General features: G+C 37.8%; 2 protein-coding genes across 3 annotated transcripts; one reads left to right on the forward strand and one right to left on the reverse strand.

Moving 5' to 3' along the window:
• Window positions 1–1,045: 1,045 nt before the first annotated feature.
• On the forward strand, window positions 1,046–5,261 carry LOC137717684 (squalene monooxygenase SE1). 2 transcript variants are annotated; one of them, XM_088698772.1, is made up of 9 exons: window positions 1,046–1,140; window positions 1,171–1,488; window positions 2,831–2,942; window positions 3,104–3,278; window positions 3,462–3,630; window positions 3,766–3,984; window positions 4,095–4,370; window positions 4,480–4,758; window positions 4,858–5,261. In XM_088698772.1, exons 2-9 carry the CDS (start codon window positions 1,246–1,248, stop codon window positions 4,996–4,998), a joined length of 1,614 nt encoding a protein of 537 aa, XP_088554898.1. In that variant the 5' UTR covers window positions 1,046–1,140; window positions 1,171–1,245; the 3' UTR covers window positions 4,999–5,261. The 2 variants fall into 2 exon arrangements, with proteins under 2 accessions (XP_088554898.1, XP_068313225.2); XM_068457124.2 differs by lacking the exons at window positions 1,046–1,140; window positions 1,171–1,488 and adding an exon at window positions 2,424–2,573.
• A 398-nt stretch (window positions 5,262–5,659) lies between these two features.
• Window positions 5,660–8,768, reverse strand: LOC137717685 (uncharacterized). The gene is made up of 7 exons (XM_068457125.2): window positions 8,401–8,768; window positions 8,265–8,306; window positions 7,895–8,020; window positions 7,319–7,554; window positions 6,523–6,559; window positions 6,294–6,351; window positions 5,660–6,209 (listed from the first exon to the last, which is right to left on the reverse strand). Exons 1-7 carry the CDS (start codon window positions 8,551–8,553, stop codon window positions 6,130–6,132), a joined length of 732 nt encoding a protein of 243 aa, XP_068313226.2. The 5' UTR covers window positions 8,554–8,768; the 3' UTR covers window positions 5,660–6,129.
• Window positions 8,769–14,111: the final 5,343 nt, after the last annotated feature.

Genomic DNA, 14,111 nt, shown 5'->3' on the forward strand with positions numbered 1-14,111 from the left:
TGAACTGTTGGTTTAAGATATGAAAACTGTGAACCAAACATATTCAAGTTGGTTTGGTTCGATTGTTAGTTCAGTAAAAAAAAAAAAAAAACCAAAAAAAAATTGATTCATTTCGGTTTAGTTTGGCTTGATTGTCATAATAAAGTTTAGTCTAAGTTGTTTTGGTTTTAAATTTTAGCCATAAAGATGACTGTCATAATAAATCACTCAAATTAAGAAGAGCAACTTACGGGAAATGATTTGATCATTGCGTAGCGTTCTGAGCTAAAATAACGACATGTGTTGAAAAACTTATACATTTCATCATTTTTTTTAATAAAGGATATTATTTACACTAACGGAACGAGGTGATGTTAATCTCACAATAAATTAGCAATAATGTAATTCAAATTCGTCTTTGATAAAAATCGAACTTATAACCTCTCTCTTACAGATGAAAAAAAATACCATTAGATCGATCGTTTTATTAGAACAGTATGTCACCTTAACACGTAAGTTCTTCTTCCAATTAACACATTGAATAAGAATAGCTTAACACGTAAGTTCTTCTTCCAATTAAGACATTGAATAATAATGAATCATCACAACCGCTGAAGTTGTTTTTCTTTTCTTGGTTACCACCAGTCAACATTACTGGGTCCCGATACTCGCGGTTTAAGCTATAAACCATTCACATCGGCCGTGGCTCACGTTTGGACTTACATCAGAATCCAACCAAAACGCATGTATTTCGCCCAACAGAATACTCTTCGAATTCTTTTGGTGAGAATATATCCGTAAATTATGTCTGTTTACCGTGTATTATATGATTAGTTTTATCAAATACTATTTGTAATTAATTTTAAATAAAAATATTTAAAATAAATTTTTATAGTACAATATTCAATGAACGAATATAATCACAGATCTTTGAAATCCTGACTAGGGTCCGGATTCGTATTTCGCAAAGAGCATCGGCGTAGCTGTGCGTGTGTGTATATTTGACGTCGTCGTGGTGACCTGTGGGGATGCCCTATAAAACGTGGTCACCTCGTGACCTCGTTGTAACGGACTCGAGACAGTTTCAAAAATTAAAACGCAGTTCGCCAGCGCAGAGTCCGCCGAATATTCCAGAAATACAGAGAGAGAGAGAGAGAGAGAGAGAGAGAGAGAGAGAGAGAGAGAGAGTGTGTGTGTGAGGCCGCGGCATCCACCAAAAGGCCGCGCGCAGAGAAACAGAATCGTAGTTGTTTCGGAGGAGGAAGAATGGCGGATCAGTACTTGCTCGGATGGATCTTCGCCACCGTGCTGGGCGCCATGTTTCTGTGCAGAGCGCTGGCGAGGAGGAACGGCGAGAGAGGGAGAGCTTTGGTGGAGGAGGAGAGGAGCGAGTGCGTGAAGAGCGTGATGGTCTCCAACGGAGAATGCAGATCCACTGACGGCGACGTCGACGTCATCATCGTCGGAGCTGGTGTTGCCGGCGCCGCTCTCGCTCACACTCTCGGCAAGGTGAGGGGAAATTAAAATGCTTATATTGAATTGAATCTCTGTTTTCCTTGCATTTTCTCGGGAAACAAACACATTTTATTCGACTTTTGTTGTTAATTGTTTGAATCAATGTGGATTTGTGATTGCCAAGCACGCGCTTGAATTCGCCTGAATTCGAAGGGAAAACAAAAAAGGAAACGCTCTTGAAAAAGTTGCGGTTTTTTGGATTAATATATTAAAGGTTAATTATACAGTGACATCGACGGACACATGCATATTCATATGGAATCATTATACAGAATTACTCTAATGACCTTGTTGATTAAGCTTTAACAAACAAAAATCCTGATGAGTTTCTTAATCAAGCTGAATTATGAATGAAGATACCGTGCTCGATTTGAAGTCATGGTGTCGAATAATTTTCGAGTCTCTGCTGAGGGTATTGCATCATTCGAACAGTTACGTTCAACACGTTATGTTATGAACATATTGGTTGTGAAATTTTTATGCTACATTTGTGAAATTGTAAGTGGTTGTTAATTTAAAACACATCCGATCGAGCGATTTTCTTGTTTGAAGTTACTATTAGTATTTTACAGTTTCAATTGATAATCGTATGACCTTTTGATTGGATCAAGCCTGTTCAAGTCGAATTCGTACAGGTACCAACCTAAAGAATATATGTTTTGACAAGCTTTTATATTTCTTGTTTAGATTATTTTAAACATTACGATGGGTGTATAACGGGGGAGAGGATTCTCTCGCCAGATCCATTTTGTGAGAATCTTGAAAATCCTCAAATTATATCCGTTCGTTGTACATTGTACCATCAGTTTTGGTCAGATATTGTTTATATTCAATTTTAAATTAAAATTTTATAACAATATTTTACCGCATGATATACAATGAACGGATGTGATTGGAAGATTCCAGATCCTAAAGGATCTGGCGAGAATCCTCCTGGGTATAACGGGACATAGTGTTCCGACCAAAAAGAAAAAAACGTTGACTCAATGATCCGTTTGGTGCCATTTCCAGGTCGTGTAATTACGAAAGCCTGCAGTTTTTCGAGATTTGTCTTACTGACCGGATTCAAGCTTACAATCGTGGGTCGTAGATTGAAATTAAGCTTTGACGCGCATTGCACTTACTTTTTCGTGTTTGTATTTTTAGATCTAAAAGAATATTGTATCCTTACTTTTAAGGGAGATGCCAAAACTCATTAAAGCTGAAGAGATGCCCTGAGGGAGAATGGGAGATGCCATTTTGGCCAAAGGAAATTGGCTTGTTTTCGTCTACTTGGTTAGATTCTAGTGCCAGTTCTTTTCTTTTTGGAAATTGATTAAAGTACTTCGAAGTGCAGGATGGACGTCGGGTGCATGTGATTGAACGAGACTTGACAGAGCCTGACCGAATTGTTGGCGAGCTGCTACAACCTGGAGGCTACCTCAAATTAATTGAGCTGGGACTAGAAGGTAAGCTTGTTCGAACTTCTTACCATGCAGATGTATATGTTATGCTGCGAGTTTCTTGTCGTTAATGAATTCGTTGGAACTGATTAAATGATTAGTTTTGTTTGCTTCAAATTACAGAAGAAATCATTATTTAATAAGCTTTGTATTGTATCTGACTGCAGATTGTGTGGAGCAAATTGATGCTCAGCGGGTTTTTGGATATGCTCTTTTCAAGGATGGGAAAAGTACTAAACTCTCTTACCCCTTGGAGAAATTTCACTCAGATGTGTCTGGAAGGAGCTTTCACAATGGCCGTTTCATACAGAGGATGCGGGAGAAGGCTGCAACTCTTCCCAAGTATGTCTTTTCTCCCTTGGTGATAACTTGATACATATTAAATGTTGGTTTCTTTTATAGTGTTTGTTTCTGCCTGTTGACTCAGTTGCGAGATTCATGCGCTAATGTTCAGTGCATTTCTTTCTTTGAAGACTTTCTGTTCACTTGTAGTTATTCTTTCCTTTGTTCTTTTATATTCTATAGTGTTCGATTGGAGCAAGGAACAGTTACTTCGCTACTTGAAGAAAAGGGAACAATTAAAGGTGTGCAATACAAGACTAAAACTGGCGAAGAGATGACCGCATATGCACCTCTTACTATTGTTTGTGATGGCTGTTTCTCCAACTTGCGTCGCTCTCTTTGTGATCCTAAGGTGAGGTTTGGATTGTAAGATTTTGATAGCATTATATATGTCGGCAAAGAAACTAAAAGAAGAATTAACATTCAACTCATGTTTATGCGTAGCATCTCCGATCAACTTCTTATTTATTAATTTTGTGTTCCGCAGGTGGATGTGCCTTCTTGTTTTGTTGGGTTGATCCTGGAGAATTGCAATCTTCCACATGCTAATCACGGACATGTTATATTAGCAGACCCTTCTCCTATTTTGTTCTATCAAATCAGTAGCACGGAGGTTCGCTGTCTGGTTGATGTACCGGGACAAAAAGTTCCCTCCATTTCAAATGGTGAAATGGCAAAGTATTTGAGGACTGTGGTGGCTCCCCAGGTACGTATATTATGCTCTGCAGTTTCGTTATTTAACATTCATTTTCTCCGTACTTTGTTTACCTGTTAAATTCAGGATTTTGATTCAAGTTTTCTCCTCTCTTATTGCAGATTCCCCCTCAAATTTATGATTCTTTCATAGCTGCAGTGGATAAGGGTACCATAAGGACAATGCCGAACAGAAGCATGCCTGCCGCTCCCTACCCTACTCCTGGAGCTCTACTGATGGGGGATGCATTCAACATGCGCCACCCTCTAACAGGCGGAGGAATGACCGTAGCCTTGTCTGATATTGTTGTGCTGCGGAATCTTCTTAGGCCTTTGGGCAACCTAAATGATCCATCTACACTGTCCAAATATCTTGAATCCTTCTACACTCTCCGCAAGGTAAGTTGTAATACAATTTTCCGGTGTTTAAAACAGGACGTTCTGCGGTTTTGTGTCTCATTGTAATATAAACTTTAGCTCACAGTCTGTATAATCTTCCAATTTGCAGCCAGTGGCATCCACGATAAATACATTGGCTGGTGCCCTTTACAAGGTCTTTTCTTCTTCACCTGATCAAGCAAGGAAGGAAATGCGCCAGGCATGCTTTGACTATCTAAGTCTGGGAGGTGTATTCTCTATGGGACCAGTCTCTCTACTCTCGGGGTTGAACCCTCGCCCTTCGAGTTTGGTTCTCCATTTCTTCGCTGTCGCAGTGTATGGTGTTGGTCGTCTTTTGCTGCCATTTCCATCACCTAAACGCGCCTGGATTGGAGCCAGATTAATTTCGGTAAGCATAAATTGTTTCTTTCCCCCTTCGTCGTAATAGACTTATCTGGGGGGTATGCTTCTTGTTTGGTTTCTGTTTATACGATTGTCTCTGCTGCAGAGTGCCTCAGGAATCATCTTCCCCATAATCAAGGCAGAAGGAGTTAGACAAATGTTTTTCCCTGCAACTGTTCCGGCATATTACAGAGCGCCTGTCTTAAGCGAGAAGCAGATGAAGAAGACCGTAGATTGCGTAAATTGATGGTACCGAGAAAACAGCGCTGTCGGGAGAGGATTTTCCGATGCGGACTGCCCCCGGCCATTCCTCATTAAAAGTCGAGGGGGAGGGTGAATGCAAAAAACAGAAAGATTTATTGTAGTAACCGCAGATTTTGCTTTTTAGAACTCTTCTTTCTCTGTCTTCATAAGAGTGTTTAAAACAGCATGAAATTGGCGATATTTCGAAGAGACAAGGATTTATATGAAAATAGGGGTAAAATTCTATATCGGAGAGAGATAGCAAAATCAATGTGTATCGAAAATATTTATTGATTCATTACAAAAATTTCGCCGAAATCTATTCTAGATTTCAAACTTTTGAAATTTTTATGAGAAATTTTTCTCTAATTTCAACTAAATCTGAATGAATTTATATACTACCCCCATTACAAATTTCTATAATTTTCATAAATTTGCACATCGATATTTTAAACATAGGTTCATACCTTATCTTTTCACGTAGATAATAGAAAGACAAAACTACAAATCTCCTATATATGACTCGTTTATTTTTTTTCTTACGCCTGAGGCTCCAAGTTCGAATTTTCCCTTCCTCGATATTGCTTATGTCACAAGAAAAATCCCATAAAAAAAAAGATACACGCCACAAATCAACTTAATGGTATCACTGAACACATGATACAGAACTGAATTATATACATTACATAATGTGAAAAATTGTTAAGCCAAATACATAGCCCCTTTGCTTTTTTATGACGGTATTAAAAAAAATTGCCATTTATTTCCGTATGATACAACATTAGAAAACAAACTTTCAAATTCCATCGCCACTTAGTACTATGGTTTAGTGGTATTCCTCTTCACTTGTAAGTGAGAGATCTTAGGTTCGATTCTCGCCAATAGCGAATTTAAATCACATTATTTCTCATCCATTGTGAGGCTAAGCCTACCCCTCCATCTTAGCGTAAATAATATCGTTTGTTAAAAAAAAAAAAAAAAAAAAAAACTATCGCGAAAGGCGGAAGACTAACCTATTTGGGATTATGTTTTGCCCCGTTACTAATGTAGTGCAGAGGAATGTAGAAGTGCAAGGTTGAATACCGCAACCTTAGCGTGCTTCAACTTCTCCAAAATCTCAGCTTTATCAGCCGGTTCACAAACTCGTGTTCCCCCTCTCTTTCTTTATTGCCTCATACGACGTCATTACCTCTTTAAACTTTGCTTCAGCAGCCTCTGCAACAAAATTTGAAAACCAAACTTCAATGCAAAGCAATGGCATCGGCTTACTGGAATCGGCAATGTGTCAATGATACTCACCCTTATTGTTTTGGTTCTGATCCGGGTGAAACTGCTTCGCCCTGGTCCTAAATGCTGTCTGCAAGAAGGAAGCTATTACTATTGGCGATAGGAGAATATAACATAATACATCCCATCAAACTCTAAACTACCAACATAGTGATTGTCGAGGTCGTAGGATTAAGAGGGGAAAATACTGAGGGAAAAACATATTAGATCTGAACAGTATGCAAAGATTGCAGGGAAATACCTTAATCTCTGCATCCGTGTAAGGTGCCTTTCTAAACCTGTTAAAAAAGAAGTGAAAACGTCAAGTTCATTGTTACTGATCGGATTGAGTGCTCATGCAAACACATGTCCAGCAGACCTGATCTTGAGGACACAAGCAAAATTGCAAAGAGAATCCATCAACATCAAGAATGACCATTACATCTTAAAACAAAAGATATCCGACTTGGCAGGTCAGCAAGATATACACTATAAAAGACGTACAGAAAAGGAGATCACAGGGTTAATCCAACTTTACGGCGTGAAACTTTTATCTCTTACAGAATGTGTAAATCTTGCTTCACTTAAATTGCTTGAATCTAAAAAATATCATTGACAGAGATAGGTTTGGCCTCTCGCAACATATTTGCAAACCTCCATGAATTTGAGTATGCGCTATTCCAACACAGGATACCTAATTGTGTACTGAAGTTCAAACTTATCAAACAAACAACAGAGAATCTAAAAATGCGTACGAATAATCTACTACTTCTAGGAGCTAGCTACTATCAACAAAAATTTAGCCAGCATATTGTTAAATGCCACAAGAATAGAGGGAAATCAGTATGAAAGCTTAGAAGATCCATCCCCCTTCTATTCTTCCAACATAATTATTAAGTTCAATATTTTTATTTTCTTAAAACTTCAGCTGACGGCATGTCAATTCAGATCTGACCCAGACAACTAGACAAAGTCCATAAGAATGCAAAAGTGAGGAAATAGTTTAAGATCAATTTCAGTTATGAATGTGATTAGGTCTCGGAAAACACTAACATTACCTGTCAAGGCCTAAAACTGAGTAGTGATGTGATAACAAATAGTTGGCATTTTCTCTGGGAGTTTCCCTGTAGTTACTCCTCCGGTCTTTAAAGGATGTATCAGTCTTCCAATACCAATCCTCTCGCTGGAACTGTTGATGATACCCACCCTGACCGTTTTCCCTCCAGCTCTCGTAGGTTCTTTTGTATTTGCTCCTCTCTCTATTGAACACGCTTTGCATACGCCTAATACGTTCCTACAGATGACAGAAAAATCCATGACAAAAATCCCCATTTGAGTCAAATTAGGAATGTTCCTATAGCGTAAATAAAGGCTTCACATTTTAAGGCAAGCACTAAGAACAAGAATTGGAGTTGAAAATATCAAATTCAGCACCGAGCAGGCTTTTGTGACGCAATGTGGTGACTAGGGAAAACAGCAATCATAGTAAGTGGTCGGAAAACTGCACTCTCAGAGTTAAAATACGAGAGTAGAGCCACTATTTTTAATCAGGTTTTTTACGATCAAGCGTGCTAAATTAACCGAAAGCTGCAGAGAAGAAAATAGAAAAACAACACAGAGGAATTATAACTCACCACCCTCTCCATTTCTTCTTCATACTCCTCTTGCATGCGACGGTTATATCTTTTCCATGCTTCCTCCTGAAAAGATGTCCGGAATGAACTGGCACTTCGTCTCCCCGTTGATGGCGATCTGAACAACTTTTTCATGCAATCACAGACATGATCAACTCCATTAACTACTACTAACATTATAACATACCCAGATATTAATTTCTACATAAAAAAAAAGCATCACTTTTCAATGAGGACTTGCAGGATTGCATCTAGATTAACTATGGTTTCTTCAACTCCATTTCAAGCTTTGAATTTTCGGTTCACGAGTAACGAAAAGGTTTCGAATTTACAAAATCGACGATAAACCCATTACTTGTATGATATCTACCTGAGCGTAGACCCAATCAACAGTCCTACGAAGCTGAGAAACCTGCCAAATTCCCACACAATTCTCAATTTCTCTATAAATGCTGCAGATTGGACAACCGAAAACAACATATAGGAATGAAGAGATGTGAACTTACGGCGAGAGTGGTGGCGGTGGCGCCAATTAGACCAAACACCAGAATCCCCCAAATCTTCATGTCTTCCGCTTTTGCCTCGTACGGTCTGCCTGGCGGAGTCCACGGTCCATTCCTATTCCTGCTCCGATCACGGTCGTCGTCGCCGCCGCTCATTTTCCCGGAAATTCTCAAACTTTCGGTATCGAATTCAGCAATTCTTACTCTTTGCAGATTGTAAATGTTCAGGAAACCCAGCAACCATGGTTGGGGTTCTTCTCCTTCTTTTTTGCTCTTCAAAAGCAGAAAGATTGGACTTTTCACGAATTGGCTTTACACCGCCTTTGTATACGACTGTCTCTCGAATTCTCAATGGAAATGGTGTTGGGGACGGACGCCTCATTCAGAGTACCCCAACTCCAATCCTTGGTGATATGGGCCTATTGATTGGTGGCTAGTGGATCATGGCCCAATAAGCCCAACTAATTATTAGTAAGAAAAGGAAAAAAAGTTTTATACGTACTTGGAATTAGAAAGTTATGAATCAAAATGATACTTGTTATTTCTAAGATATAAAGTACCTTCTTTACTTGATATGGTACCTTATTGTTCATGTATTTTTGGCATTTTCTTGCATATATCCCACCTTTTTATTTATTTATTTTGTTACTTTCTTGCATATATTATTGGTACTTTATTCTTATTTTCTCGGGATTGATTATAGTACTTAGTGTTAGATCAGATATACTCTTTGAACTTTATTACAACATATCTGATCGTCAGACGATGATAGAACCAACGGCTATAGCCAAATTCAGAGTTGCTTTCACAATTTGAAGTGGATAAAACTAGCCGAAAAAAAAAAAAAGAAAAAAAAAAGAAAAAAAACAGAGAATTTGAACGATTAAAATAAACACGTTTAAAAGATTATAAAGACTAAAAATCAAATTGCAAGTCAAGAGGCCGAATCTTGATGACATGGGTGACTATGGGCCGTTTGGCTCATGAGCCCAATAGGCCCAAACTAATTTTCTTCGTCTATCCAGACCGTTAGATATTCGCACCAAAAAGAGAAAAAAAAAAAGTAAATTGTAATAATAGTTCCTTAGTTTTAACTCAATTTGAGCAATGATCATTCAACTAAAAATTCATTATCATTAATCCCTCAATTTTAATCCAACTGGAGAAATGATCATCAACTTTAATTCAATTGGATCAATGATCTCTTAATTTTAACTCAATTGAAGCAATGCTTATTTCAACAGAACTCAATTTACATGTTTCCCGAATCCACGTCTTACAGCAAATATGACATAAGTTTGGATTTGGAGCTCTATGACCCGTCTTGTCTTGTAACAATTTGCAACAATATATTGTAAGATTTTATAGTGGATTATGATACTGAATGGTATCATTTGCTTCGAAAAGGTAAATGAACGTGTCACAAAGAGCTAGAATGTGGACAAAAGGTTTCTCTAATATCTTTGATGAAACGTGTCTTTTGACTCCCATGTCGTTCACCTGGTTCTGCCTCTTACAATGTAGAAGATGTATTTCTCGTTCTTTGAGAATATTTTGTCTTCTTTCTTGTTGGGAACATAGTATTTTATCTGTCTCAAGTAGCAGTCCAAAACTCGCATTTTTGGTGGGAGGAACTTACAAATCCACCTGACATAGTGAGATTTTTGATATTTCTCATACAGGCTATCCTCGCAAGCAGAGAGCTAAAGCTGCTGAGGTTTCCTAATTTGGGAGGGCGGTAAGTAACTGCTGTACATATATATCTTGCCTGTTCTATGAACCTTGAACATGTCAAATGGATAGATATTTTATTTTCATTGTCATGTCCTTACACCATTCTGCTTTTTAATATTTTGTTTTCTTATTTGATTGGTTTATTGGGATATAAAAACTTTTAGGCCTCGTTTGATAGAGAGAATTAGCTTGGATAGTACTATTTTCACTATATTGAAGGCATTTTGAAGGGAGAAATGGATGACAACTTCCTTATTTTGTCTAAGTTGAAGATTACTCATGAATAAAGTTGTCTCTTTCAATCGTACCATTTTTGTGGAGACTATTAGGGGTATCTTTTCTTAATGAGTAACCTTCAACTTGGACAAAATATGAAAGTTTCCGTTTCTTCCTTTAAAATGCTTTAACGTAGTTAATAGTCCTATCCAAGTTTTGTCCTGCCTATCAAACGGGGCCTTAAGGTTTCCCTATGCGAGAGTAATGTCCATATGTATCTTTCCTCTTGGAGGAGGGAAGGACGAACGTTTCAGACGATTCTTCTTATCATTCTACCTTGTCTTGAATTTTTGTCAGGGTTTGCATCGTTGTTTTTATAGACAGAATAACTGACATATTGTCGTGTTTTCTTTCTGAAGGCTAAATTAAGGAGCACATCCTGGTGGTCTAAGTTTTTTGGTCAGATGAGCTTAGAAGAGAATGATGATGCCGCCAAGAAGTTAAATGAGGCAGCAACAAAGATGACATATGTCTCAAACTGCCAAGTTTTCCACCTCAGGTCATTAAATTGATGTCTTGACATTCGATTAAAAAAGACGTCTTGACATGGTAGCCGTTCTGAAGCTGCTTCGTACAGTAATTTCAAATATTTGGACAATCTTTACGACATTCTGTCTAACATTATTCTTTCATATGTTTATTCTTTCATTCAAATTGTTTTGGGAGGTGAAGCATGCATTGGTTTGGTGAGTTGTGAGTGCTCAGATGCGTCGGATAAATAAGTTTTTGTTGAGCCAATGCATTGATGTAATTTGGGATGGAGTTTTGCAGACTCATGCTTCCTCATTAGTTTCTTCAAATCAAATCTAGGATTTCATCTGTTCTTAATTGTCAAAAGAAACGCGCATCCCGCCATATTCGTTGTTTTTCGGTTTTTCATTTTTACGCTTCAAATCTGCAATATAAAAACTACTGATGCTAGCCAAAGTGGAAACTCGAACGCCAATGTAATACAGTTCTTGCGTACCCCAAAGCAGCAAAGCTTCATATTCTTCGAAGCTGTTATGGTAAATGGTAATGGTGTTCAAAGATAAGGTGTACCAAATCCAGTGGGAGACATTGAGTGAGTCTGCAGGGGCAACCCCATCACATGAGGAAACAAAAAAACCTAGGCTTATGTGTCGCATGTTCGATTTCCATCCTATCCTTTGCTTTGATTATGTTGGTCGTTTTATTGGAAAATTTAGAGAGGTGGTTGTTCCATTTGGGAAATCCGATAAAATTGGAGATGAGAGGAGATGACATCTCCCAATCTATTCTGGACAACAACATCAACAAAGTCTTATCTTACTACGTGGAGTCGGCTATATGAATCTTAAAACGTCATTGCGTTCGGTTTTGTGTCATTTCTTCTGTTAGATACAAGTGTTCTAAGTCTTTTCTTAAAGTCTCTTTCTAAGTCTTCCTATGTCTTCCCCTACCCTTTTAACCCTAAACATTTGTCTCGTAATCGCATCTACTAACCGGATAGTCTGTAGGTCTTCGTGAATGAGCATCCCAAACTATTTTGGACGACAAGAAAAAAATGGGGTGCTTGGGCTTTTGACGCGAATGAGGGGAGATGAGGTAGGTTTGGATGATAAAATAATAGGATTTCTTTTTGTTACGTGATAATGTTTAGAGGCTTAATATACCTCAATATGAATGTCTTGCCAATTAGTACTGTTATGCGAAGGAAACAACTTTATTTATATTTTTCTGCTCAAATTACGACCTGGTTCTCGCTCTTAATTAAATGTCATTTTTTCTTCATGCTTAGTACCATCTAGGGGTGGATTTTTTTTGCCAAATTGCTGTGCCATACTGATTTTATGTCAATCGGTAATGGTACGGTATTGGTAATGAATACCATTACCACGGTATTACCGTACCGAAAATATAATATAATATATAATTATATAACACATATTTATAATATTCTAATAATTTGAAAATAAAACCCTACAGATACAGAGTTACAAACTACTCACTCACTCTCTCATTTTAGCCGTTCTACTTTTATTCTCTATGCTGGAGACAAAAACTCACCCACTCATCTCAAATTCTCCCATCGAACACTTCATGTCGAACAGTTTCATCCATCTCATCTTCATCTCTCCCGCGACTCTGTCTATCAAGGTTAGTTCTCTAGAGTTGGATAAAAAGAAAAGAAAAAAAAAATTTAGAAACCCTAAATTGATAAATTGGGGATTTGTAATTGATTTGTTAAATGGAATTAGACTCAATCGATTAGGAATTGCATGACCTTTTGATCGAGTTATCACTTGTCAATGATGCATATCTTTTTTTCTTCTATGCTTTTCTGCTTTTGGATTGCTGAGTTTGTATAATTTGCTTTGTTGGGTTTAGTTTTGAGGTTTTGGGTGTGAAATGTGAAGGGCGGGGGGATTAGCTTTAGCTGGGTGTGTCCGTGTGTGACAGAAAGGTGTGAGATTTGGAGCTGTGTGGGATGCATGCAGCATGCCTACTATCATTTCATATATAAAAGTGAGATAAATACAGGGAGAGGGAATTTCCTTTTTCCATAATCCAATTGCTTACTTTGATAATGACTTTTTTAAAGGTGATGCATGATTTTGCTTACTTTGAACAACTTTAATTAATTACTTTGATCATGATTTGTTTTATGTTTGCTTTTTAATTGATACAATTGGAATGGGTACTGTTTTTGGTATGATGTGTATACGAATTAGCTTCTACTATATTTGGATATGATGTGTATACGACATAATGTTGTGTTTTATTTTTGGTATTAGGTAAAGATGAAGTCTAGGACAAGCCAATCTCTGTGTGGTTGTACTACTAGTACACCTTCCACCACCCAACCCCAACCTCAACCCCAAACACTTGAAACACAATCTCAACAACAAAATCAAGGAGAAAGGGATGAAAGTGTGGGAAATGGTAAGAGAGATGTGCCTGATGAATATGAAGATGTAAGTGGGTGCGATTGGAGTGTTCGTTACATGCTAAGAGAGTGAAAAGAACCTTAAGTAAAGGGAAATACGCTTATATTGCAAAAAAGATGTTCCGGCCGATCCTGGGACAAATGGGACATCAAGCATAAGACATCACCTTAGAAAAGCTTGTAAAGACTCACCTCTTTATATGAAAGTGGATAATAATCAACGGATCTTAACAAATGAGTCTATGGGCAGTGGATTGGTCCCCCACACCTTTAACCAAAAAAAACTTGAGTTAAAGATTGTGATGTTTGTCATTAAGGATGAACAACCATTTAAGGTGGTTGAAGGTAGTGGGTACATTGATATGATGAAAGAGGCTCAACCTCGGTTCAAGATTCCAAATAGGAAGAAAATTGTGGCCGGTGTGTGGGATTTATATGTGTTGGAGAAGTCTAAGTTATTTGAAGCAATGCATAATCAAAGGATAAGTATCACAACCGATATTTGGACATCGGTACAAAACATTAACTACATGGTAGTTACTGCTCACTTCATGGATAGTGAATGAAAGTTGCACAAACGGATCATAAACTTTATAAAGATCACGGGTCATAAGGGAGAAGACATTGGGAAAGTTTTAGAGGTGTGTTTGAACCAATGGGGGATAGAGAAGATCTTTAGCATTACGGTTGATAATGCTTCCGCCAATAATGTTGCGGTTGACTACATGAAAAAGAGGTTAGGGCATCCTTGACTCCTAAAATGGTAGAGGCACTAGTGTGTACTAGTGATTGGCTT

Source organism: Pyrus communis, chromosome 8 (assembly GCF_041283825.1).
Source record: "Pyrus communis isolate YQ-2024b chromosome 8, ASM4128382v1, whole genome shotgun sequence".
In the NCBI taxonomy this organism is placed as follows: Eukaryota; Viridiplantae; Streptophyta; class Magnoliopsida; order Rosales; family Rosaceae; genus Pyrus; species Pyrus communis.

What these genes read in the sequence shown, in the direction of transcription:
- LOC137717684 (XM_088698772.1), top strand. Translation starts at nt 1,246, where the DNA reads ATGGCGGATCAGTACTTGCTCGGATGGATCTTCGCCACCGTGCTGGGC. An exon ending in AAGGCTGCAACTCTTCCCAA is followed by an intron (nt 3,279 to 3,461) that starts GTATGTCTTTTC and finishes TATATTCTATAG; the next exon opens with TGTTCGATTGGAGCAAGGAA. An exon ending in GGACTGTGGTGGCTCCCCAG is followed by an intron (nt 3,985 to 4,094) that starts GTACGTATATTA and finishes CTCTTATTGCAG; the next exon opens with ATTCCCCCTCAAATTTATGA.
- LOC137717685 (XM_068457125.2), bottom strand. Translation starts at nt 8,553, where the DNA reads ATGAGCGGCGGCGACGACGACCGTGATCGGAGCAGGAATAGGAATGGA. An exon ending in TTGATTGGGTCTACGCTCAG is followed by an intron (nt 8,021 to 8,264) that starts GTAGATATCATA and finishes TGCATGAAAAAG; the next exon opens with TTGTTCAGATCGCCATCAAC. An exon ending in TCAGTTTTAGGCCTTGACAG is followed by an intron (nt 6,560 to 7,318) that starts GTAATGTTAGTG and finishes CTTTTTTAACAG; the next exon opens with GTTTAGAAAGGCACCTTACA.